General features: G+C 44.0%; 1 protein-coding gene across 2 annotated transcripts; it reads right to left on the reverse strand.

Moving 5' to 3' along the window:
• Nucleotides 1-285: 285 nt before the first annotated feature.
• REXO5 (RNA exonuclease 5) lies at nucleotides 286-22,190 on the reverse strand. 2 transcript variants are annotated; one of them, XM_081965702.1, is made up of 20 exons: nucleotides 22,141-22,190; nucleotides 20,516-20,696; nucleotides 19,606-19,724; nucleotides 19,003-19,129; nucleotides 17,858-17,942; nucleotides 16,674-16,781; nucleotides 15,386-15,474; nucleotides 14,479-14,594; nucleotides 13,259-13,397; nucleotides 12,171-12,265; nucleotides 10,855-10,957; nucleotides 9,658-9,773; nucleotides 8,221-8,314; nucleotides 7,144-7,254; nucleotides 6,848-6,985; nucleotides 6,131-6,223; nucleotides 4,628-4,847; nucleotides 3,315-3,493; nucleotides 1,930-2,039; nucleotides 286-475 (listed from the first exon to the last, which is right to left on the reverse strand). In XM_081965702.1, exons 2-20 carry the CDS (start codon nucleotides 20,660-20,662, stop codon nucleotides 418-420), a joined length of 2,247 nt encoding a protein of 748 aa, XP_081821828.1. In that variant the 5' UTR covers nucleotides 20,663-20,696; nucleotides 22,141-22,190; the 3' UTR covers nucleotides 286-417. The 2 variants fall into 2 exon arrangements, with proteins under 2 accessions (XP_081821828.1, XP_081821827.1); XM_081965701.1 differs by lacking the exon at nucleotides 22,141-22,190 and adding an exon at nucleotides 21,441-21,608.
• Between the last annotated feature and the right edge of the window lie 26 nt (nucleotides 22,191-22,216).

Genomic DNA, 22,216 nt, shown 5'->3' on the forward strand with positions numbered 1-22,216 from the left:
CTCTTTTTTCTTTCTTTTTTTTTCACAATACTAATTTTAAAAATCCAAAGCGAAACCTTTGAAATGTTGCTGTCCAGAAATGGCATGGAAACTTTTCAAAGGTCAGCCTTAGAAGCTGAATTTGGTGCCAACTACCAGCTATCTTTTCTGCTGTTCCCCCCCCCCCCCTTTCCAGAAACTCCCCCAACATCTGGCAGTCTGCAGGGAGCCCCTTTTTTTCTTTTTTTTTTTAAAAGATGTTTCCTGCATTAACAATGGAATCGAATTCTTTAGACGGTTGGATGCTTTTAAAAAAATAATCTCATATTTTTTTAAAAAAAGATCGCTCGGCAAAGCTTGGAGACATTCAGGATACACGCGAGACGGGCTGTTTTCCCGCCCCCCCAAAAATAAAAAAAATGGGGGCCCTCGAAGCTTTCAGCACTTTTCACTTTTGATTCCCAAAAGGCTGAGGCCACTAAGCGATCTGGTGAGCCTGCAAGAAAAGTGAGAAAAATGTGTGTGAGATTTCTTCAGAGAACATGCTTGCTGCTTCTTATTAGAATAGAATGGAATAACAGAGTTGGAAGGGACCTTGGAGGTCTTCTAGTCCAACCCCCTGCCTAGGCAGGAAACCCTATACCGTTCCAGACAAATGGTTATCCAACATCTTCTTAAAGACTTCCAGTATTGGGGCATTCACAACTTCTGGAGGCAAGTTGTTCCACTAATTAATTAATTGTCAGGAAATTTATCCTTAGTTCTAAGTTGCTTCTCTTTAATAAAGTGAATTGCAGGAGCAGAAAATTCCCAAACCGAGCAAGTTAATTTGAATTACAGGCGGTCCTTGACTTACAACACTTCATTTAGTGACCGCAATTAAAACGGCACTGAAAAAAGTGACCGTTTTTCACACTTAACGACCGTTACAGCATCCTGGGGTCACATGATCCCTTTTGCAACCTTCCGCCGAGCAAAGTCAATAGGGAAGCCACTGTTCTGACCGAGGCTTCCCAAGAGCAGGAAGCAAACTCCTGTTCCCGACACAAAAAAAGCCTTTTATGAATTGACTGTGAATTCTGCTCCTTCGCATCCAGCAAAGTCTTTCAAGGGAGGATTTACAGTCACAGACCTTCTCTGGCTTGGAGAGCTGCCAGGCCGAGATCTGCAGAACTTGGCAAGGAGTCTCGGAGAGTCACAAACCAATTAAACGGACTAATTGTCTCCTGCAAACTCCCCTCTCCTTTTGCTCCTCTTTTATTTCCTCTGGGAGGGGCTATTCATCCTCCACCTGTGGCCTTACTCCCAAGTCGACCCCTGTTCTTTAGCTCTTCCCTTCATCTGGCAACTCTGCGCATGCACACACTGGGAACAGGCTCCAGCTGTTCCTCTGCCTCACTGATGTCTGACTCCGAAGGCAGCTGATAACTGGCATACGGCCCTGGCCCCCTCTCTGCCTCAGACACAGAGCCCCCATCAGAGCCTTCCCCAGACTCCAGGACTGGCCCATCTTCCTCCCCAACCTCCTCACTGCCCGAGTCAGGTGCCGGCTCTGCTGGGGGGCCACATCAACCTGATTCTCTTAACTATCTTACTAACTTAACAACTGCAATGATTTGCTTAACAACGGTAGGATGAAAGGTCATAAAATGGGGACAAACTCGCTTAAATGTCTTGTTTGGGGCTCAATTATGGTCCAAGCTGAAGACGGCTTGTACTTGAACAACTAGTAAACCTATTTATTTGGTGTTTGTTTATTTTTGTGTTTCCAACTTTGCTGGATTGTGGCAAAGCTACTTGAATCTGGAAGGTAATTTAAAGAAAGACAGAAACATTGGTTCTCCAAGCATCACTCCAAGAAAGAAGAGATCTCAGACTGAGAATCCAAGGTGAAAGAAGGACTTCTTGCAGGAAAAAAAGAAAAGAGAAATAATAAGATTTCTTGTTTACCTGTCGGTGCCTGGTAACAGAACGAGGCAAAGTGTATTCTCTGGAACCTGCTCATAAAGCGTTTTGACACTACGGTCCAGTTTCTTGATGGCTTTCTTTAAACCAAGTTCCTGCGGAGAAATGGAGGAAATGCTTTTCGCGAAAGAGAGCCAGACGCCAAAGCAAGGATGCAGAGGACGCCATGGCTTCAAGAATCTGGGTGCTTAAAATACGGAAATGAAATATGACTGAGAATTTCACAATGCAAGGACAATGGAATGAGACAGAATATAATATAAAGGTGCACTATTATTGGATGGATTTAGGAGGATGTCATGAATGGTTATAACATAAATTAAGTCAACATTTAGAATATCTCGTATAAAATGAAGGAATAAGAGTGATAGTTAAACAAAAGATTAATAATGATAATAATATATACATATATATTAGATGGATAATATGGGATTTTATGTAAATTGTAAGTGAGGACTATGGAGAGGATGCACAAAAGTTTTGGTAACCAACCGACACACGCTGGATGTTAACTGGAAGATGTTTTTATGTTTTATGTTTTGTTTTTTGTAAGTTTGTCTTAAAAAAATAAAAAAAAATATTTTAATTTAAAAAAAAAGAATCTCGGTGCTTAACATTTTGGTTCAAAGGTAATAAAATGCTGGTAATAAAATGTCTGTAAAAAAACCACCAAGCTCAGAGAGGACCAAGGACCTCTTGGCCCTCCTCCTTCCTCTTCTCCACCAAACCCCCCTCCCCGCACTGATGATGCTACCTAGTTGGGTAATGAAACGTCTGCAAGAAAACCACCAAGCTCAGAGAGCAGCAAGTACCCCTCGGCCTCCTCCTTCCTCCTCTTCTCCTTCTCTCCAACAACCCCACTCTTAGCACTGATGATGCTACCTAGTTGGGTAATGAAACGTCTACAAGAAAACAACCAAACTCAGAGAACACCAAGGATCCCATAGTCCTCCCTCTAGCACTGATGATGCCACCTAGTTGGGTAATGAAACGTCTGCACTATTATTGGATGGATTTAGGAGGATCTCATGAATTGTTATAATATAAATTAAGTCAAAATTTAGAATAAGCAAGCTCAGAGGGCACCAAGGACCCCTCGGTCCTCCTCCTTCCTCTCCTCCTCCTCCTCCTCTCCACCAAGCCCACTCCTAGCGCTGATGATGTTGCAAAACTCAAACCACCCTCTCGCTTAGCGATGGGAATTCTGGGGTCAGTTGTGGTCGTAAGTTGAGGACTGCTGTACTGTGCTTTAACCACCGGGGCTCAGCTGAAGCCTCCCTCGTCCCAGAACTGAACGGGAGGCCTCCGAATCTCGCTCCCCTCCTGCCACCCCTGGCAACCTTATCTTGCTAAAGACCAGATGGGCTCACCGGATCGAAGGGCGATGGCGACAGCTGCTTCCTGGGCACTTCTGCCCCTCCTGGGCCCTCTTCATTCACCCGGCAGGCCCACTGGAAGAAGGTGGGAGAGGTGAAGGCTCTCCGGCTCCGAAAGAGGCTCCCTTGAAGGATCTGGAGGGCCTCGCAGGCACACGCCGGGCTCTGGAACCCTGGCAGGGAGGAGATGCCCAAACAATGCAAATTAATACATTGGGGAATCATGTTGGGCAAAGCTGGCTAAGAAGTCGGCTTAAATTAAGACATTTCCTGTAATTTCTTACCCTTCCCTTTCCTTTCTCCCTCCTTCTCTTCTGCTTCCTTCCTACTCTCCCTTCCTTATCCATTCACCTCCTTTCCTTTTCTTCTCCGTCCTCCTTTCTTCCTTTCCTCTTTTATCCATTCACCCTTCCTTTCCTTCCTCCTTCCCTTCTGCTTCCTTCCTTCCTTCCGCTCCCTCCCTCTCTTATCCATTCACCACCTTCCCCCTCCCCTTTCTTCCTTCCCTCCCTCTCTTATCCATTCACCACCTTCCCCCTCCCCTTTCTTCCTTCCCTCCCTCTCTTATCCATTCACCTTTCCTTCCCTTTCTTCCTTTCCGCCCTCTCTCCATCCCTTCCTCTTCCTTCCTTTCCCTCCTCTCTATGATCCATTCACCTTTCCTTTCCTTCCTCCTTCATTCCTACCTCCTCCTTTCTTCCTTTCCTTTTATCCATTCACCTTTCCTTTCCTTCCTCCTTCCCTTCTGCTTCCTTCCTTCCTTCCCCTCCTTCCCTTTCTTATCCATTCACCACCTTTCCTCTCCCCTTCCATCCTTCCCTCCCTCTCTCCATCCCTTCCTCTTCCCCTTCCTTCCTTTCCCTCCCTCTCTTATCCATACACCACCTTTCCTTTCCTTCCCCCTTTCTTCCTTTCCCTCCATCTCTTATCCATTCACCTTTCCTTCCCTTTCTTCCCTTCCTCCCTCTCTCCATCCCTTCCCCTTCCTTCCTTCCTTCCCCTCCCTCTATGATCCATTCACCACCTCTCCTTCCCTTCCTCCTTCCCTTCCCTTCCGCTCGCTTGCTTCCTTCTCCATTCTCCCTTCCCTTCCCTCTGACCCCAACACAAAAAAGGTCACAAAGTGGGTTGTGTGGGTCGAGGATTATCTGTAAGAGCGAAGGGGCTCCGAATATGGGAAAGATTTTTAAGAGCCGAAAAGAGAAAAACGAGGAAGAGAAGAACAAGGGAGAACTCCTCATCCACAGGTTATCTCTTCCATCGACATCGTTTTTGGGGAACAGCCCTTATTTATGGCCCCCACTTACTCAGAAAGCAGTAATCCCTCTGTCTTCCGGTCTGGGGATCTCTGGGCCAAAAAATGGTCCGTAAACCATCCAAAGGGCCCAGCTGTTCCTGCAGCTCCATCTCCCCTCGGCACTTCCTCAATCCGGCCAAGTAAAGGATCCCTTCGTTTTCAGGATCTTTTTCCAGCTCTTGCAGGAGCATCTCGCCATCCAGGGTCATCTCACTGATGGGCCTTTGAACCTAAAAGACGCAGGAAACCAAAACGGAGGACAGAAGGCTGGTAACATTGGTTGGCACATACGACAGATCCTTCCTGCTGCATTGGGCAGATGGGGCGTTTGGCCTTCGTTTCCCCCTCTGCGTTTGTTGGATAAACTGCAGTTTACCAATAGAAGAGAACGTGTGTGTGTGTGTGTGTGTGTGTGATATGTATGTATGTATGTATGTATGTATGTATGTATGTATGTATGTATGTATTTGTGTTACAACCCCTGGTATGCCCTTAGTATGTAACACAAATACATACCTATTTCCCTGGCTCAGCTGATAAGGAGGAGAGTCTGTGGCTTAGTGGCTAAGACTCCTGCCTAATATGTAATACAGCCCAGGTTCGAATCCCAGTAAGGGTATGGCTAGCTGGTGAGAGCTAAATAGCTCGAAATGGATCTATACTAGTCTCCCTTTATTTATCAGCACAAATACAACATATATATGTATATATGTTGTATATGATGTATATGATGTATATGTATATATGATGTATATGTATATATGTATATATGATGTATATGTATATATGATGTATATATGTATATGTATTTGTGTTACAACCCCTGGTATGCCCTTAGTATGTAACACAAATACATACCTATTTCCCTGGCTCAGCTGATAAGGAGGAGAGTCTGTGGCTTAGTGGCTAAGACTCCTGCCTAATATGTAATACAGCCCAGGTTCGAATCCCAGTAAGGGTATGGCTAGCTGGTGAGAGCTAAATAGCTCGAAATGGATCTATACTAGTCTCCCTTTATTTATCAGCACAAATACAACATATATATGTATATATGTTGTATATGATGTATATGTATATATGATGTATATGTATATATGTATATATGATGTATATGTATATATGATGTATATATGTATATGTATTTGTGTTACAACCCCTGGTATGCCCAAATATGGGAGGGAGCTCACTACTCCCCCTTCGTCTCATTACAGAGGACCATCCAGGCAGAAAACCATATTTTTATTTTTAATGTTGCCTTTTTATATTTGTGTTGTATGTAAAGTCTCCCTTTATTTATATATCAGCACAAATACAACACACACACACACACACACACGTTGTATTTGTTCCTTCCCATATTTGGGTATACCAGGGGTTGTAACACAAATATATATCTAAACCATCGCGAAGTTTATAATACTTTAAAAAGAGAAACGGAGGGACTAAGAGTTTGCAGACTCCATGCAGGCGTTCTCTCTCCCCCCTGGAATTTAAAGGTGAGCTATAAGCCTACCTTGAGGGCACATCCTCCAATTTCTGCTCCGTTCAGATCTTCCAAAGCCAGCTGTGCACCTTCCAACACTTCATATTGGATACAGAGATGGGGCTTTGGGAGAAACAAAAGGACCCCCAGGTGTTAAATGAGGGGCTTGGTGTTTCCCAATACGCAGATCCTCCCTCCCTTCCTTCTAAATTCCTTCCTTCCTTGTAGCTAAATTCTTTCCTTCCTTTCCTTCCTAAATTCCTTCCTTTCTTATAGCTAAATCCCTTCCTTCCTTTCTTCTAGCTAAATTCCTTCCTTCCTTCTTTATACCTAAATTCCTTCCTTCTAGCTAAATTCCTTCCTTCCTTTCTTATAGCTAAATTCCTTCCTTACTTTCTAAATTCCTTCCTTCTAAATTCTTTTCTTAGAGCTAAATTCCTTCCTTCCTTTCTTATAGCTACATTAATTCCTTCCTTATGGCTAAATTCCTTCCTTCCTTTCTTATAGCTAAATTCCTTCCTTCCTTCCTTCTAAATTCCTTTCTTATAGCTAATTCCTTCCTACCTTTCTTATAGCTAAATTCCTTCCTTTCTAAATTCCTTCCTTCTAAATTCCTTTCTTAGAGCTAAATTCCTCCCTCCCTCCGAAGATCAACCAGAGATGGGAGGGTGGAGAGAGAAATCCAGCCAGGTGCTGGCATTTGCACTGCCCGCTGTCCAGGACAGCAAAATGATTTTTAATACTTGCCTTAAACGTTTCTGAAATGACCCGGATCGTCTGAATGTGGCCACATTTCCTAAAGACTTTTTTCACCGTCTTCAGACAAACGTCTTTGGTCAAAGGTCCTACGTAGACGGTCAGCAGGTCCGAAAGCTTGGCCCTCATCTAGGAAAAGGACGACGGAACTCAGCAATGGAACCAACAAGACGGCAGGCAGTCCTCAACTTACGACCACAACCGAGCCCAAGATGACGTCTGTTGCTAAGCGAGACATTTGCTAAGTGAGTTGTGCGCCATGTTGGGGTCTGGGAAGATCCGCATACCTTTGAAGTGGTTTCGGCGAGGCGGTCAGCTGTGACGTGCTTCGAATCCAAAACCAATTGAATGACGTTAACGGGAGATTTAGGAATCTCTTCCAGGGCTTTCTGGAGAATCTGAAAAGGGGAACGATGGAAGTGGGAGACATTTTGGGAGATCCACGCATTGAAGAAAGGCGAGATGTTTAGAAAACATTTATAGCCGTGATGGCAAACCTACGGCACGCATGCCCAAAGTGGCACGCAAAGCCATGTCACCCGGCACGCGTGGCCTCGCCTGTTGGTTTTCCGGGTTTCTCGCGTGCAATGCTCACGTGACGATCAGCTGTCCTTTGCACACGCGGCAGTGCCAAAAACCGGTGTGAGCGTGCACGCCGGCCAGCTGATCATCGGATGCGCATGGATGCCAGAACCCAGAAGTTTGGCTTTTCCAGAGCGTGGCCCCGACGACCGCACGCATGACGTTTCCGCGTGACCTTTTCCACACTCGGTGCTGAAAAGGTTCGCCATCACTGACGACATATAGTGGATATAGTGACACTGATATATAGCGCTAGGATTGATGTTGTTCCCTAGTTGGGTCTCCACTTTCTCCTCCCCTTCTTTCTCTTCCTCCTCATCCCTTCCTCCTCTCCACAAGCCTCCCCTCTTTTCTAGCACTGATGATGTTACCTATTTGGGTCATGAAACGTCTGTAAGAAAAAAAAAACAAAGTTCAGAGAGCTCCGAGGACCCTCAGTTCTTCTTCTCCACTTTCTCCTCCCCTTCTTTCTCTTCCTCCTCATCACAAGCCCCCCCTCTTTTCTAGCACTGATAATGTTCCCTAGTTGGGTCATGAAACATCTGCAAGAAAACCACAAAGCTCAGAGAGCATACAGGATTCCTCATTTCAATCCTGGATTCCAAATATATTCCTTTATTCGTATATATAAACAGCTTGCAGAGATAGAAAAGAGAGGGCCCTCCCAAAATTATCTACGATAACCCGGTTTGCATTGGAACGAATCAAATCCGTATGTTTATCAGCTTTGTAAAATTAAAACTATGGTATAGAAAAGCAACCAAATAATATTCACAACTCACTTGCTCATTTAAGGAAGGCGTCTGGTTCTGAACATTATTTTGTTCTCCCGGAAGCAACGTTTTTCCACCGGCAGACTGTAATTTGCCTAAAAGGCTAAAAGACAGGAAGAAAAACCAGCGTAAAAATCAACAGTTGTTCCTCGACTTAACGACGGTTCCTTCAGTGACCATTTGAAATTAAAACAAGACTGGAAAAAGGGGCTTAGGAGCGTCTTTCACGCTTAACGACTGCTGCAGGATCCCCATAGTCCAGTGATCAAAGTTCAGATGCTTGGCAACTGGCACGTGCTTATGACAGTTGCAGTGACCCGCTTTTGCGACCTTCTGACAAGCAGAGTCAATGGGGAAGCCAGATTCACTGAACAAACTGTGTGACTAACTGAAGATCCACGTAACGAATCCACTTAACCAATGTGGCAAGAAAGGCAGTTAAAACGGGGGGAAACTCCCCAAACAACCGTCTCACTTAGCAACGTAAATTTGGGACTCAATTGTGGTCATAAGCCGAGGACTACCAGCATGGTTTAAGTTTTAATTAATTAATTTTTTTGCAAAAAAGGGTTACGATCAAACAAGTCCAAACAAACATCAGAGGGGGCCTATTTCGATCTGAACATTTCTTACAGCAAATGAAGGGCAGCCGTTCCAGTTTAACATGCTTACTCATCTCACCACCAAAAAGAAAAAAAAAGCTTTGCAACCATCTCAACGCAGCCACCTTGTTGGGTTTCCCCTGGCTGAGGCTTCCCAAGAACATGAGGGAAACTCCTGGTCCCAACAAAAACCCCTTTTATTAATTTACTATGAATTCTTCTCATTCACATCCAGCAAAGTCTTTCAAGGGAGGATTTCCAGTCACAGACCTTCTCTGGCTTGGATGAATGGCCGATATCTGCAAAACCTGGCAAGGAGTCTCAGATAATCACGATCCAATTAAGCGAACTAATTGCCTCCTGCAAACTCCACTCCCCTTTGCTCCTCTTTTATTTCCTCTGGGAGGGGCCATACAGCATCCCCCTGTGGCCTTACTCCCAAGTCGACCCCTGTTCTTTAGCTCTTCCCTTCGTCTGGCAACTCTGCGCATGCACACACTGGGAATAGGTTCCAGCTGTTCTTCTGCCTCACTGATGTCTGACTCTGAAGGCAGCTGATAACTGTCAGACGGCCCTGGCCCTCTCTCTGCCTCCGACACAGAGCCCTCATCAGAGCCTTCCCCAGACTCCAGGACTGGCCCATCTTCCTCCCCATCCTCCTCACTGTCCGAATCTGTTGCCAGATCCACTGGCGGGCCACAACAGGGACAATTTTGAGTCCCATGTGGCGGTGGGTCTTTTCTCCATCTTTCTTCCAGAGGTTCTTTCAGGATCTTTCAACAGTTTGGAGAAGAGACCTCTGCATGAAGTTTCTCAAGCCAAGACAGTGGTATTTTAACCTTACCTGGAGTTTGGTACGCCTGTCTGGATCCTGTCATTTTGTTCCGCCCTGACCCTGCTCTCTGTCTCTCCCATCTTCCTTTCCTCGGACAATCTGGCTTCCAGATTCAACTCTGCAACCTAGGATGGAGAAAAAAAACCTCCCTAATATTACAAATATTTCTCCTGCATATTTTGCTTCCTGTCAGTTCTTCAGATTGTTGGTTACCGTATTTTTCAGAGTATAAGATGCTCCGAAGTATAAGACGCACCTAGATTTTGGGGAGGAAAACAAGGCGAAAATATCTGCCTCTGCCTCTCAGCAATTTGCCTCCTTGCAACAAACAGTACAGACAATATACACTGTTTGTAGTGTTATATTTCAGACTATACTTGTACAGATGCTGTTAAAATTGATGTGCTTTCTGGAAGTATAGTTATTCTCTGCTATTTAAAAGAATAGCACTTTTTAAAACAATAGCACTGGGCCTCTTCAGTTCAAGCATTTCTTTTAAAAAGCTTCTTCATTTTGTTAAGTTGTCTAGAATAATAAAGCAGTCTATATATGTTTAAAAAATTCCGGTGTTTTTTTTCTCTGTGCATCCGTTATCTGCTCTTCAGTCATAATTGCAGTAAGATAGACTTGGCAAAGGTGGTAGAATAAAACAGAACAGAATGTAATAGATATTGGAATGAAGAAGAACAGAACAGAATATAATAGATCTTGGAATGAAGAAGAATAGAATAGAATAGAACAGAACAGATGTTGGAATGAAGAAAAGAATAGAATAGAACAGAACAGATATTGGAATGAAGAATAGAATAGAATAGAATAGATATTGGAATGGAGAAGAGAAGAGAAGAGGAGAATGTAGAATAGAGAATAGCATAGAACAGAGAATAGAATAGAAAATTCGAATAGAAAATAGAATAGAATAAAATAGAAAATAATAGAAAAAAGAGAATGGAATAGAACAGAACTGGAAGGGACCTTGGAGGTCTTCTAGTCCAGCCCCCTCCTCAAGCATGAGAACCTATACCATCTCAGACCTGTGACTGTCCAGTCTCCCCTTAAAAACCTCCAGCGATGGAGTGCCCATAATTTCTGGAGGCAAGCTGTTCCACCGGTCACTTGTCCTCACTGTTAGGACTCTGTCAGGGTAAAGACACATGTATGCCTGTGCTTAAAACAACAGTCTTAAAAAAGAACTAAGATACCTACTTTCCTGGATCCTTGTTCAATGAAATACTGGGCCAGTTCAAGGGCGCATTGGGCATCTTCGGTGGGATCGTGACCCAATTGGGGCGTGTTCTGAATTTCTTTCCTAACAAGGAGAAGGAAACATGTAACCGGTACATCCATGAACATTTATATGCTCTATTGTGTAGCAAAGAAGCAGGCAGGTTTAGATAAGAATATTTTTAGCTCCGGGTTGAACTGCGGGGGGATCCTTTGTGCTCTTTTTTTTTTTTGTAGACGTTTCATTACCCAACTAGGTGATTTCATCAGTGCTAGAAGAGAATGGGGTTTGTTCTCTGTTTATATACAAGAGTTTATATACAAGCCTCCTGACCATCAGCTGTTTCAGGCTGCAGCGGTTGCCATAGCCTATTGCCGCCTCTGCACGTCCCATTTTCGGCCTCCGCATCCCGTTTTTGGCCTCTATGCGCCCCATTTTCCGCCCATTCTGATCCCCGCCGCCCACAACGGGTGGAACGTTAGCGAGGCTGCAATAGGCTATGGCAATCCCTGCAGCCTGAAACAGCTGATTGTCTAACCGACAATCAGCTGCTTGTGCTAATCAGGCTGTGCTGAAACAGGCTGTTTGGTGTTTGCTGCAAGGAGGTAAATTGCTGGGAGGCAGAGGCAGATTCTTTTTTCTCCCCCGATCCCCCCAAAAAGCTACCGTATTTTTCGGAGTATAAGATGCACCTTTTTCCCTCAAAAAAAGAGGGTGAAAAACTGGGTGCGTCTTATACACTGAATACAACATTTTTGGCCTCCCGAAACCCCGCCCCCTTTGCAAAAAATGGCCGCGCATAGCCTTTAGGAGGCTTCCAGAGTGCTCCTGGGGGCTGGGGAGGACAAAAATGAGCGAAAAAGGGGGTGTTTTTTGCTCATTTTTGCCCCCACCCACCCCCAGCCCCAGGAGCACTCTATAAGCCTCCTAAAGGCTATGCATGCCCTTTGTCAAAAATGGGCCCGTTTTCGTGAAAAAATAGGCCGTTTTGGGAGCTCGGCAGAGTGCAAAACCTTTTTTTTAAAAAATTGCCTCTCAAAAATCTTGGTGCGTCTTATACGCCGCTGTGTCTTATACTCCGAAAAATACGGTAGGTGTGTCTTATACTTTGGAACGTCTTGTACTCCAAAAAATACGGTACTTGTAGGACTTGACAATTCTTTAATTATCCGTCAGCAACCCTACCCCCTTCCTGTGAAAGGAACTCCTTGCACGGAGGAGCAATTCAGAAATATCCTAATTGAAAAGTGCGAGGGGACATGCCCGCAGGCAGGAAACTCAGACCAAACCTCCTTACCCTAGAACAGCAGCTGCTAAAAACTTCAGCTTGAATCTTTTGCCCCCTTTCCGGGCGTAGAGAAGCGAAGTGTCTATAACGTTCGGGTGAATCATCTGGAAATATGAGAAGGAAAAAGGAAAGGCGTTTCAAAACATGGCATTTTAAACAAACAAACAAAAAAGACATTTTGACCCTGTCCAGGGAGTCCTGAGCTTACGACTATGTCAGGCCTGCAGCCATCTTTTCTTTGGGATCTTTGGCCTGCCACAGATTTATATTATTCTACTAGGCATTTTTCTATTGTGGGAAGATGGGAGAGGGGATTGTACGGAGTTAGATGACAGGTAGCCATAACAAAATTCTTTCTAGAAAGCCAAGGTCATCCTTTGTCTCTGCACCTCTGCACCTGACCGGAAGAGGATGGGTGGACCGTGTGATGGACTTGTGGGTGTGGGGATGCAAGATCTTGAACTTTCAACTGGGTGGGGAAAACCGGGAAGCTTTCAGATTCGGGTTTTCCCAGATGTGCCAACATGGCTGTCTTCATAAATTGGAACTTTGAGCAATACTTTGCCTCGTACTCTGATTTAATTTTGGATGCTATTTGGAACCCCCGACAGAGCATTCCTTTTGCGACTGTTACAAGGGTGCTGGAAAAAACGGACTTACGACCAGTCTTCGTGCTTATGACGGTCACAATCCCTCCACAGTCATGTGATTAAAATTCAGGTGCTTGGCAACTGGCACGTACTTATGACGGTTACAGCATTATGGGGCGTGTGTGTGTGTGTGTGTGTGTGTGTGTGTGTGTGTGTGTGAGAGAGAGAGAGAGAGAGAGAGAGAGAGAGAGAGAGAGAGAGAGAGAGAGACGCCATTTTTATTTGGACCTTCCCATCTGACTGTTGATCAAGCTAAGCTAATGGGAGGAGTAGAACTTGCTGAACGATCCACGTGATTCACTTACCAACGGAAACGATTCGCTTACCAAACATGGCAAGGACGGCCATCCAATCGGGCACAGCCATAACAATATTTTTTTTTAAAAAAGCAAATAGGGAAAATAGGGGGAAGGGGAAGTGTTGAGACCGTGGAATAGAGATACTCACTTCTAGAGCTCGGAGATCAGCATCTAAGGAATGGCCCACCAAAATGGCATCCGGAGGCAGAATATCATTTAATCGGCGCTGGATTTCTGCCAGGGTGGTTTGCACGGGGCGTAGCAACTCCTCTGTGATCCCTGAGTAACTTCAAAACACAAGAGAGAGAACATGTCAGGGGCGTCCAAGATGACACTTTCCAACCTCTTGGCTTTTTCAAGAAAGGAACAGACTCCAGCCCAGGTAACGATACCGGTACGGATAATCCTCAATTTACGAAACACAATCGAACCCCCAAATTTCCGTTGCTAAGCAAGAGAGGTGTTAAGTGGGTTTTGCCCCATTTTACGACCTTCCTTGCCCCCGTTGCTAAGTGAATCGCTGCAGCTGCTCGGCTCGTAACACGCTTGCAAAGTGAAATCTGGCTTCCCCGTGGATTTTGCTTGTCAGGAGCGACTCTTGGGACTCTACAACCGTCATAAATATGACTCATTTGTATCGTTTCCAAGCGCCTGAATTTTGCACACTTGAGCATGGGGATGCCGCGATGGCCACAAGCATGAAAAACAGTCACGTCCCTTTTTTTCCAATGCCATTGCAACTGTTGTAAGTTAAGGACTATCTGCATAACTATAGATCTGTGAATTCCTAGGGAGGCTGCCTTCTTAACTCTCTTCCTGTCGACCAAACCTTTGCTGCCTCTTTGCCCTCTGGGAAGTAGCCCTTCCCTCCTCGGAATCCAGACTACATTCCACCACATAATTCCAATACCCCCTCTACCCCACCCCCAGGATGTATATACTCCCAGAATGCTACATATAAAAAAAGCTACCGTATTTTTCGGAGTATAAGACGCACCAAGGTTTTGCAGAGGCAATTTTTTTTTAAAAAAAATTGACACTCTGCAGACCGCCCCAAAATGGCATGTTTTTCACTCATTTCTGCCCTCCCCAGCCTCCAGGAGCACTCTGAAAGCCTCCTAAAGGCTCTGCACAGCCATTTTGGTTATGGGGGCAGGGTTTGGGGAGGCCAAAAATGCTGTATTCAATGTATAAGACGCACCCAGATTTTCAACCTCTTTTTTTAGGGAAAAAGGTGCGTCTTATACTCCCAAAAATATGGTATATCAAATTGAAGAGTTCACATTTCAGGCCATCTGCAGTACCCAGACGTTCAAAATTCTGGGTACTGTCCAAGTTTTGCAACGGTTATAAGTTTAAGTGACATACCAGGTCAGGTAATTCCTGATTGGCCATTTCGGCTTGACAAGCTCATTCATAACGCAGTGACCGGCGGTGTCCACTACGGCAATTCGGGTGAGTTCTGATCCCTTATCGGTGAGACACTGGTCAAAATGAGAAAGGGTGAAGAAAGATTGATGGTTTTCTGCAGTCCCTTTCCGCCCTCGCCGTGATAGGGTGAACTGATGGATTCATTTACGGAAGGATAAGACCTCTCAAATTTAATCCTTTCCCTTCCTGGCTGAAGTTGGGGAGTTTTGCATGCATGGAGTTGTACCCCGAATCAAGAATTGAAGACTTAAAGGTAAATCTTTTATAAGTAAGAAATTTTTTCTTATTTACCGAGATCCAACCTATGCAATGGGAAGGAGAGAGTCACCCTGCCAACAAAGATGTGTATAGTCAAGGCTGTGGTTTTCCCAATTGTAATGGATGGCTGTGAAGGTTGGACCATAAGGAAGGCTTGAGCGCCAAAGAATGGAGGCCTTTGAACTCTGGTGCTGGAGAAGACTCCTGCGAGTCCCTTGGACTGCAAGGCCATCCAACCGGTCAGTCCTAGAGGAGATCATCCCTGACTGCTCTTTAGAAGGCCAGACCCTGAAGAGGAAACTCAAAGGCTTTGGCCACCTAATGAGAAGGAAGAAGGACTCCCTGGAGAAGAGCCTCATGCTGGGAAAGATGGAGGGCAAAAGAAGAAGGGGACGGCAGAGAATGAGGGGGCTGGATGGAGTCACCAAAGCAGTTGGTGTGAGCTTATGGACTCCAGAGGATGGTAGAGGACGGGAAGGCCTGGAGGAATGTTGTCCACGGGGCCACATTGGGTCGGACACAACTTCACAACTAATAACAATAACAAACCTTTGCAATGGGAAGGAGAGTAACACAAAATAAATACCATTTCGCAATCCAGTCCAAAGAGAGGGCTGCTATTCGTAACCGGGCCGTCGCAGAGCGTCCGGACAAAATGGCTGCGGTCGCCATAACCTGGAGAGACAATGAACAAATGTCACATCTGAAAAAGGTGTGGAAAGCCAACATGGATGATTGTAATTATGGTTTGTCATGCAGTCAACCAGATGCTTAAACTAACTCTGGGCATTTTTATCCACCTATTGAGCCAGTCCCAAGGACCTGGAATGGGGAGAGGTGGATGTTTGATGGCCTTCAAAATCTCGTCGTAGAATGCAAGCTGTTCTAAGTAAAGCTACCTTTTGCAATTGACCGATGGTGAAGTTGTCAATGCCAACCGTGTTCAAATGGTTATTTATTACTAAAGAACCACGGTGGGGTAGTGGTTAGAATGCAGAATCACAGGCCAACTCTGCCCACTGCCAGCAGTTCGATTCTCACCAGCTTAAGGTTGACTCAGCCTTCCATCCTTCTAAAGCACGGTGAAGCAGTATATAAGTCTAAGTGCTATTGTTATTAAATTTATTTGTTGCCTATCTCGTGCTATGCTGTAAGCAATTCATAACTGTAAAAAAAAAAGGAGAAAAAAAGGAAGAAATAAAAAGGATGCTAGAAACCTAGACTCTTGGGCCAATTGTGGACTGGGAAGAAAAAACACTAGCTTAGAACTATCATTCTGTTACCCTTTTGGGAGGAACAGACAATCGAACAAAGAACAAAGCTTTATTTATCTATATACTACTAAAACTTTAAATCTTGTGGCCTTTAACTTGGTGAAACGGTGCATCATAGGACAACAGCTTTTGATCCAATACGTCTCAAATGGCGAATGCATCCAAAGTTCGGTGACTCGTGACTCCCGAATTAAATTTGGAGAAGTTGTGTCTGCTACTGCAATCATGTGATCTTCAGTTTCTGTGACAGTTTCCCAGGCACTCTTGCAATCCCTCATTTTTTTCTCTCCACCATTCAGGAGCAGCCACTTACCTGCCTGCGGGGCAGGGCAGGGCAGATTTCTAATTCTCCCTGCCAGATTCCCACAAGAAAACGCAATGGGGAAGCCAGTGGGAAATCGGAAGTAGCTTCTACAGTACCTCCGCTGCTTTTTTGCCCACCTGTGGTCATTCTGCTTCTCCGTTTAGGTAAGGACATATCTCTGAAACAACGGCCCCAAAAGCTCACAGGTAGTCTAGTTCTAACTACTAAAGTTATGGCCTGTCCCTCTTCTAGACATCTAGAATTTGATCATAAATGTGGGTTCTAAGACAGCTTACCTTCTACAGGGTAATCATAGACGCGCATCTCTTCGCGAGTTAAAATATAACTTGAGAGACTGTGTTCCTTTCTTGCGTGTTTCTGAATTATGGGGACTCCATCCCTCTCTGAAACCAAGAATAGGTTTGCTCTAAATATCCGTATTAACATTTTTGCCCCTTTTCTGTCAGCAGTCTCTTCAATGTGTTGCGAGAAGACAGAAGGAGGCTTTACATGACATTCGATTTACCCTATTTTTCGGAGTATAAGACTCACCAAGATTTTGAAGAGGCAAATAATTTTTTTTTTTTTTTGCAGTTTGCAGACCTCCCCAAAACGGCCCGTTTTTCACGAAAACAGGCCCATTTTTTGTCAAAAAAAAAAAAAAGCATGCATAGTCTTTAGGAGGCTTGTAGTGTGCTCCTGGCGGCTGGGGGGGACAAAAATGAGCAAAAAACACCCCCTTTTTCGCTCATTTTTGTCCTCCCCAGCCCCCAGGAGCGCTCTGGAAGCCTCCTAAAGGCTCTGCACAGCCATTTTTGCAAAGGGGACGGGGTTTCGGGAGGCCAAAAATGCTGTATTCAGTGTATAAGATGCACCCAGATTTTCACCCTGTTTTTTGAGGGAAAAAGGTCCGTCTTTTACTCCGAAAAATACCGTATGTTATGGGTTAGATTTATAACTGCTGCTTAATGCACCAATTCAACCGTTGCATAGCAGTCGCTAGGATAATGAAAGCAAAATTAAAACATCCTAAAACAACCACCAAAATCTCTTTCAAAAATGTTAAACAAATAACCGTAAAATAAAATCAAGCTGCAAGAAGACCAGCAGTAATACTTTTTTCAAAAACACACACATTTTCATTCTTCACATATGCCTAAAGATAAAGGCAAAGGTTCCCCTCGCACATACGTGCTAGTCGTTCCCGACTCTAGGGGGCGGTGCTCATCTCCGTTTCAAAGCCAGCGCTGTCCGAAGACGTCTCCGTGGTCATGTGGCCGGCATGACTCAACGCCGAAGGCGCACGGAAGGCTGTTCCCTTCCCACCAAAGGTGGTTCCTATTTTTCTACTTGCATTTTTACGTGCTTTCGAACTGCTAGGTTGGCAGAATCTGGGACAAGTCACGGGAGCTCACTCCGTTACGCGGCGCTAGGGGTTCGAACCGCTGAATGAGGGAATTGAAAAGGAATATATTAATACCTTCCTTGCTGAGCTGTTGACGGTTGATTGTGTCCAGCCCAAGTTTTTTGACGAAGTCACCATAGAGGCCAGGCAGAGAAAAACGCTGATAAAAGACATAGAACAGAGGGAGGGGGGAAAAAGACAAAGAAAATGAAATAACACCATATTCTGTCAGAGGAAAGGGGCATTTGGAACCTTCTGATGAAAGCTGCCTTGCTTAGCAACGGTGGTCATATATCAAGGACTACCTGTACAAATACAGCAAATCAACAATGATCTGGCCTTGAAGCAAACACACAAAACAAAACAAACAGGCCTTTTGTTTTAAGAATAATTCCAGGGAGGAGAAGTGGATTCTCCAGTAATCTCATAAATACAAATTTAAGAATAAGAAGCACGGGGGATAATCAAATGTATAGTATAGTATTAGTATAAGTATTGTGTTTAGTATAGTATAGTATAGTATTAGTATAGTATTAGTATAGTATTAGTATAGTATATAGCATAGTATATAGTATAGTGCAGTGTAGTATGTAGTGTAGAGTAGAGCAGAGTATATAGCGTAGTGTTGTGTAATATAGAATAGTGTATAGTGTAGTGTAGTGTAGAATATGTAATGTAGAGTAGAGCAGAGCAGAGCATATAGTGTAGTGTTGTGTAATATAGTGTAGTGTAGAGTAGAGCATATAGTATAGTGTAGTTCTAGTCTTGCCTTAGGCAGGGAAGTCGGTTGGGTGACTTTGGGCCAATCATCAGAAGATAATGAGTTCTTATCCTGCCTTAGGCATGAAAGACAGCTGAATGACTTTGAGACCATCGCCAGGAGACAGTGAGTTCTAGTCCCACCTTAGGTATGAAAGCCAGCTGGGGGACTTTGGCCCAAGACACTTTCTCTCAGCCCAACCCACCTCACAGGGCTGTTGTTATGGGGAAAATAGGAAGAGGAAGGAGTTGTATGCATGTCTTCTGCCTTGAGTTACTTTTACATTTGGGATTTTAAAAATAGAAACAGAATCGGACTTTTCCCTTGTTATGCTCCCGTTTGATTCTACTGTGAGTTGTTTAGCCGCAATGCAGGGCTACTTTTTCTACGAGGACTGCCATATCGTACACAATTTCCCAGACCAGCCATCCCACCTGATGGATAAACTTCAGTGACTTACGTGTTTGAAGGTCTTTCGGAGATGTTTGAACTGCAGGTAGTACCGGTAGAAATGGAGCTGATCCACGTGATGTAAAATTACCACCATTACACCAGCCACGTGCCTTTGGTGGTGGATACGACACCAACTGTACCACAAGGGACCACGGTTATCTCTTATGTTCCTTTAATCAGCCACGCCCATGCAAAGCTATTTCTCACTTGTTATACTGGTTTCTAAACATTTAGAGCTGTGGTGGCACAGTGGTTAGAATGCAGTACTGCAGGCAACTTTCTGCTGACTGCCGGCTGCCTACAATTTGGCAGTTTGAATCTCACCAGGCTCCAGGTTGACTGAAGCATTTTGCAGGCTTCAGCAGGGCTGGGGGAAGGCAAAAATGCCCTCGTTTTTACAAACAAGTTTTGAAAACGGCCCCCAAAAAGGGCATTTTTGCCTTCCTCAGTCCTGCTGAAGTCTGCAGAGTGCTCCTGGGGGCCGGGGAGACCAAAAACTTTTTTTCTTACTTCGAACACGATTCTTCGAAATCGTGGCGCATCTTATACACCAGTGCGTCTTATAGTCTGAAAAATACAGTACCTTCCATAAGGTTAAGAGCACATTTACCTGGGCGGAGTGACATTGTGATGTTTTCCCTGCGTGGCATACTTGAGGAATTCGCGCAGTTGCTCATGAGTGATTTGGCCTTCTCCAAACATCCGAGTAGACAAACAGGGAGTCTTCACCTTGGAAACCAAGAGAATTGACTCTGGAGTGTTTACATTCCCAAAGAAAATGTCAGGATTTAAGGCAACGTTCCCACAAACAACATCCAAGAACGGACAGTTCGTTTCTGGCAAAAGGATGCCGCATAAAAAAAGACACCAAGACGCAAAAGGAGAAACACAGTTAATAGACCCGACTGTGAGATATGCACGAACTTCACAAAACTTGGACATTATTTACACAACCATGATAAATGCCAAATAATTTTAGTCCCAGCAGTGATTTTATATAAACTGTCCTCCCACATTGACAAATTCAGCAATGGACAAAAATACAAGCAGCTTCTAAAAAGTTTCTGGAGCTTTGTAAGTATATTTTTTTTAATGTTTCCTACCCTGTGATCAAGAATCTCAGCATCTTGGTTGCAAGCCTTCAAATGATTAAACTTCTGTCTAATTCTTGATATTAAACTTGGGAAATAATGCAGAGCTGAGAAAGATGCAAAAACAGCCAACTGGAATAGCACATCGTTCTAATTATAACTTAATGATTCATGGATATAAACAATGAAGTGCAGCATTAAAAATATAACACAGACTAAAAAAAACCCTACAGCAAACCTTTAGAAGGAAGAACAATTCAAAGCATATTTTGAAAAGACATAAACTAAAAACAGAGTCAGAAAAACATTTGGGAAACTCCACCCAAAACTTAAATTGGTTTGCTTGTTTTTTTATTATGGGGAATGATAAACCAAAACATGCCATAATGGCAAATCTTCTGGAATAGTATATCCATAAACAAACCTTACTTCACTGGAAAGTTTAATTTTCTGATCATTTGAGTGAACATCATTTTTCTCAATCTTCCTCTTTCTTTTAGCCTTCCGTTTCTCTCCTCCAGTTTCCTCATCTTCATAATCCCTTTTCTTTGCAACTCCGTGAGTTTGTGCAATCATTTGATTTATAAATCCCTCTTCAGGAGGAATTTATCTGTTAAACAAAAAGAGCATCAGAGAAAAGATTTTTTTTAAAATGATAAATGAATGGAAAAACATTTGTAGAGCAAAGCAATCAGCAATGTTGTAACACTTAGAATTGGAGCAATACTAATAAGTTGAAATCCTACTTAATTTTGTTTAGGGTTTGAATTAAGGAGAATTATTTATCTATCTACCATAGAATGGTGTGGTAGTTTCACAATCAGGAGGCTGGGAGTTCGATCCCAGGTAGAGGCAGATATTTCTTTCTCTGGGCACAATGAGAATATATCTACTGAACAACACTCTGCATTGGTGACAGGAAGGGCATCTGGCCAATAAATGCTCCGCTCCATCCAGTTGCCCAAGACTCCATCCCGCAAAGGATTATGGGGTTGTTAAATGATGATGATAATTTATCTATCTACCATCTATTTATATCTATTGGTCTCCATCCATCCATATCTATATATCATCCATCGATATCTAGCCTAGTATAATCCAATCTAATTTTATCGCCGCCCATCTCATTAGAGAAGCAAATAAGATTTCCCCCCTCCATTCTTATGACTTTCTTCATCAAGTCATAAGAATAACTTAATTCTAGAATGAATAATGTAATATAAATCAATAACCCTGCAACATGCTTAGCACTCATTCTAATAGAACATCAAGTCTCCTTTATAAAACGAGTCTAATTGAATCTGCATTTCATATAATATTAATAGCAAGCCCTTGTGGGTATTATGTATTCTACCTTAATTTATTCTAATCCAATTTAATGAGAACAATAAAGGAGTAGTAGTAGCAGCAGGAGTAGCAGCTGCATTATGATCTACAAACATGGACTTAAAGCTGTGTTTTCCAAACTTGGCCACTTTAAAGTGGGTGGGCTCCAACTCCCAGGATTCCCCTACCCCCATGCTCGCAGGGAATTCTGGGACTTGAAGTCCACACACCCTTTCAAGTGGCTAAATTCGCAAAACAACGGATTGGAGCCACATTACATCGCAGGATGCAATGAAGCCCATCTTCAGAATGACAAATAAAGAGCAGCTCTCAGCCTGGTCTGCGGGACAACAACTCCCATCATCCCCAACCAGAGGGGAGATCAGCAAATTCCCCTTGATTTTAAGTCTGGCCGGGGTGGGTTATGGAGATAGGGATCCAGCAGGGTAAAAAGCAACAGGTTTAAAGCTGGAAGCAAGCCGCTCTACGCCGCCGCGTGGACCAGTCCTTTGGTTTCCATCCGCGCCATTCTCCAGCACTTTGCAACCACGTGCGAGCCTGCAAACACGTGTAAGGGAGAGTTGCAATCTTCCTTCTCTCCCTTGCAAGCAACGGCCTTCCCAGCAATTTACCCGGGAACGCCCTTTCCTTGCAAACACCCGCTCCCCATTTTTTAAAAAAAGAGGGCAAAGGGAGAAAAAAAAATGAAAATTAGCGGGAAGCCTGACCTGTATTCCTTGCACTTTACTCCTGGGAAAAGCCCCTTTCTGCAATCGAGGAGAATCCTTGCTCGGCAATCGTCTG

This window comes from Natrix helvetica (genome assembly GCF_964273705.1).
Source record: "Natrix helvetica genome assembly, chromosome: 13".
NCBI classification, from domain to species: domain Eukaryota; kingdom Metazoa; phylum Chordata; class Lepidosauria; order Squamata; family Natricidae; genus Natrix; species Natrix helvetica.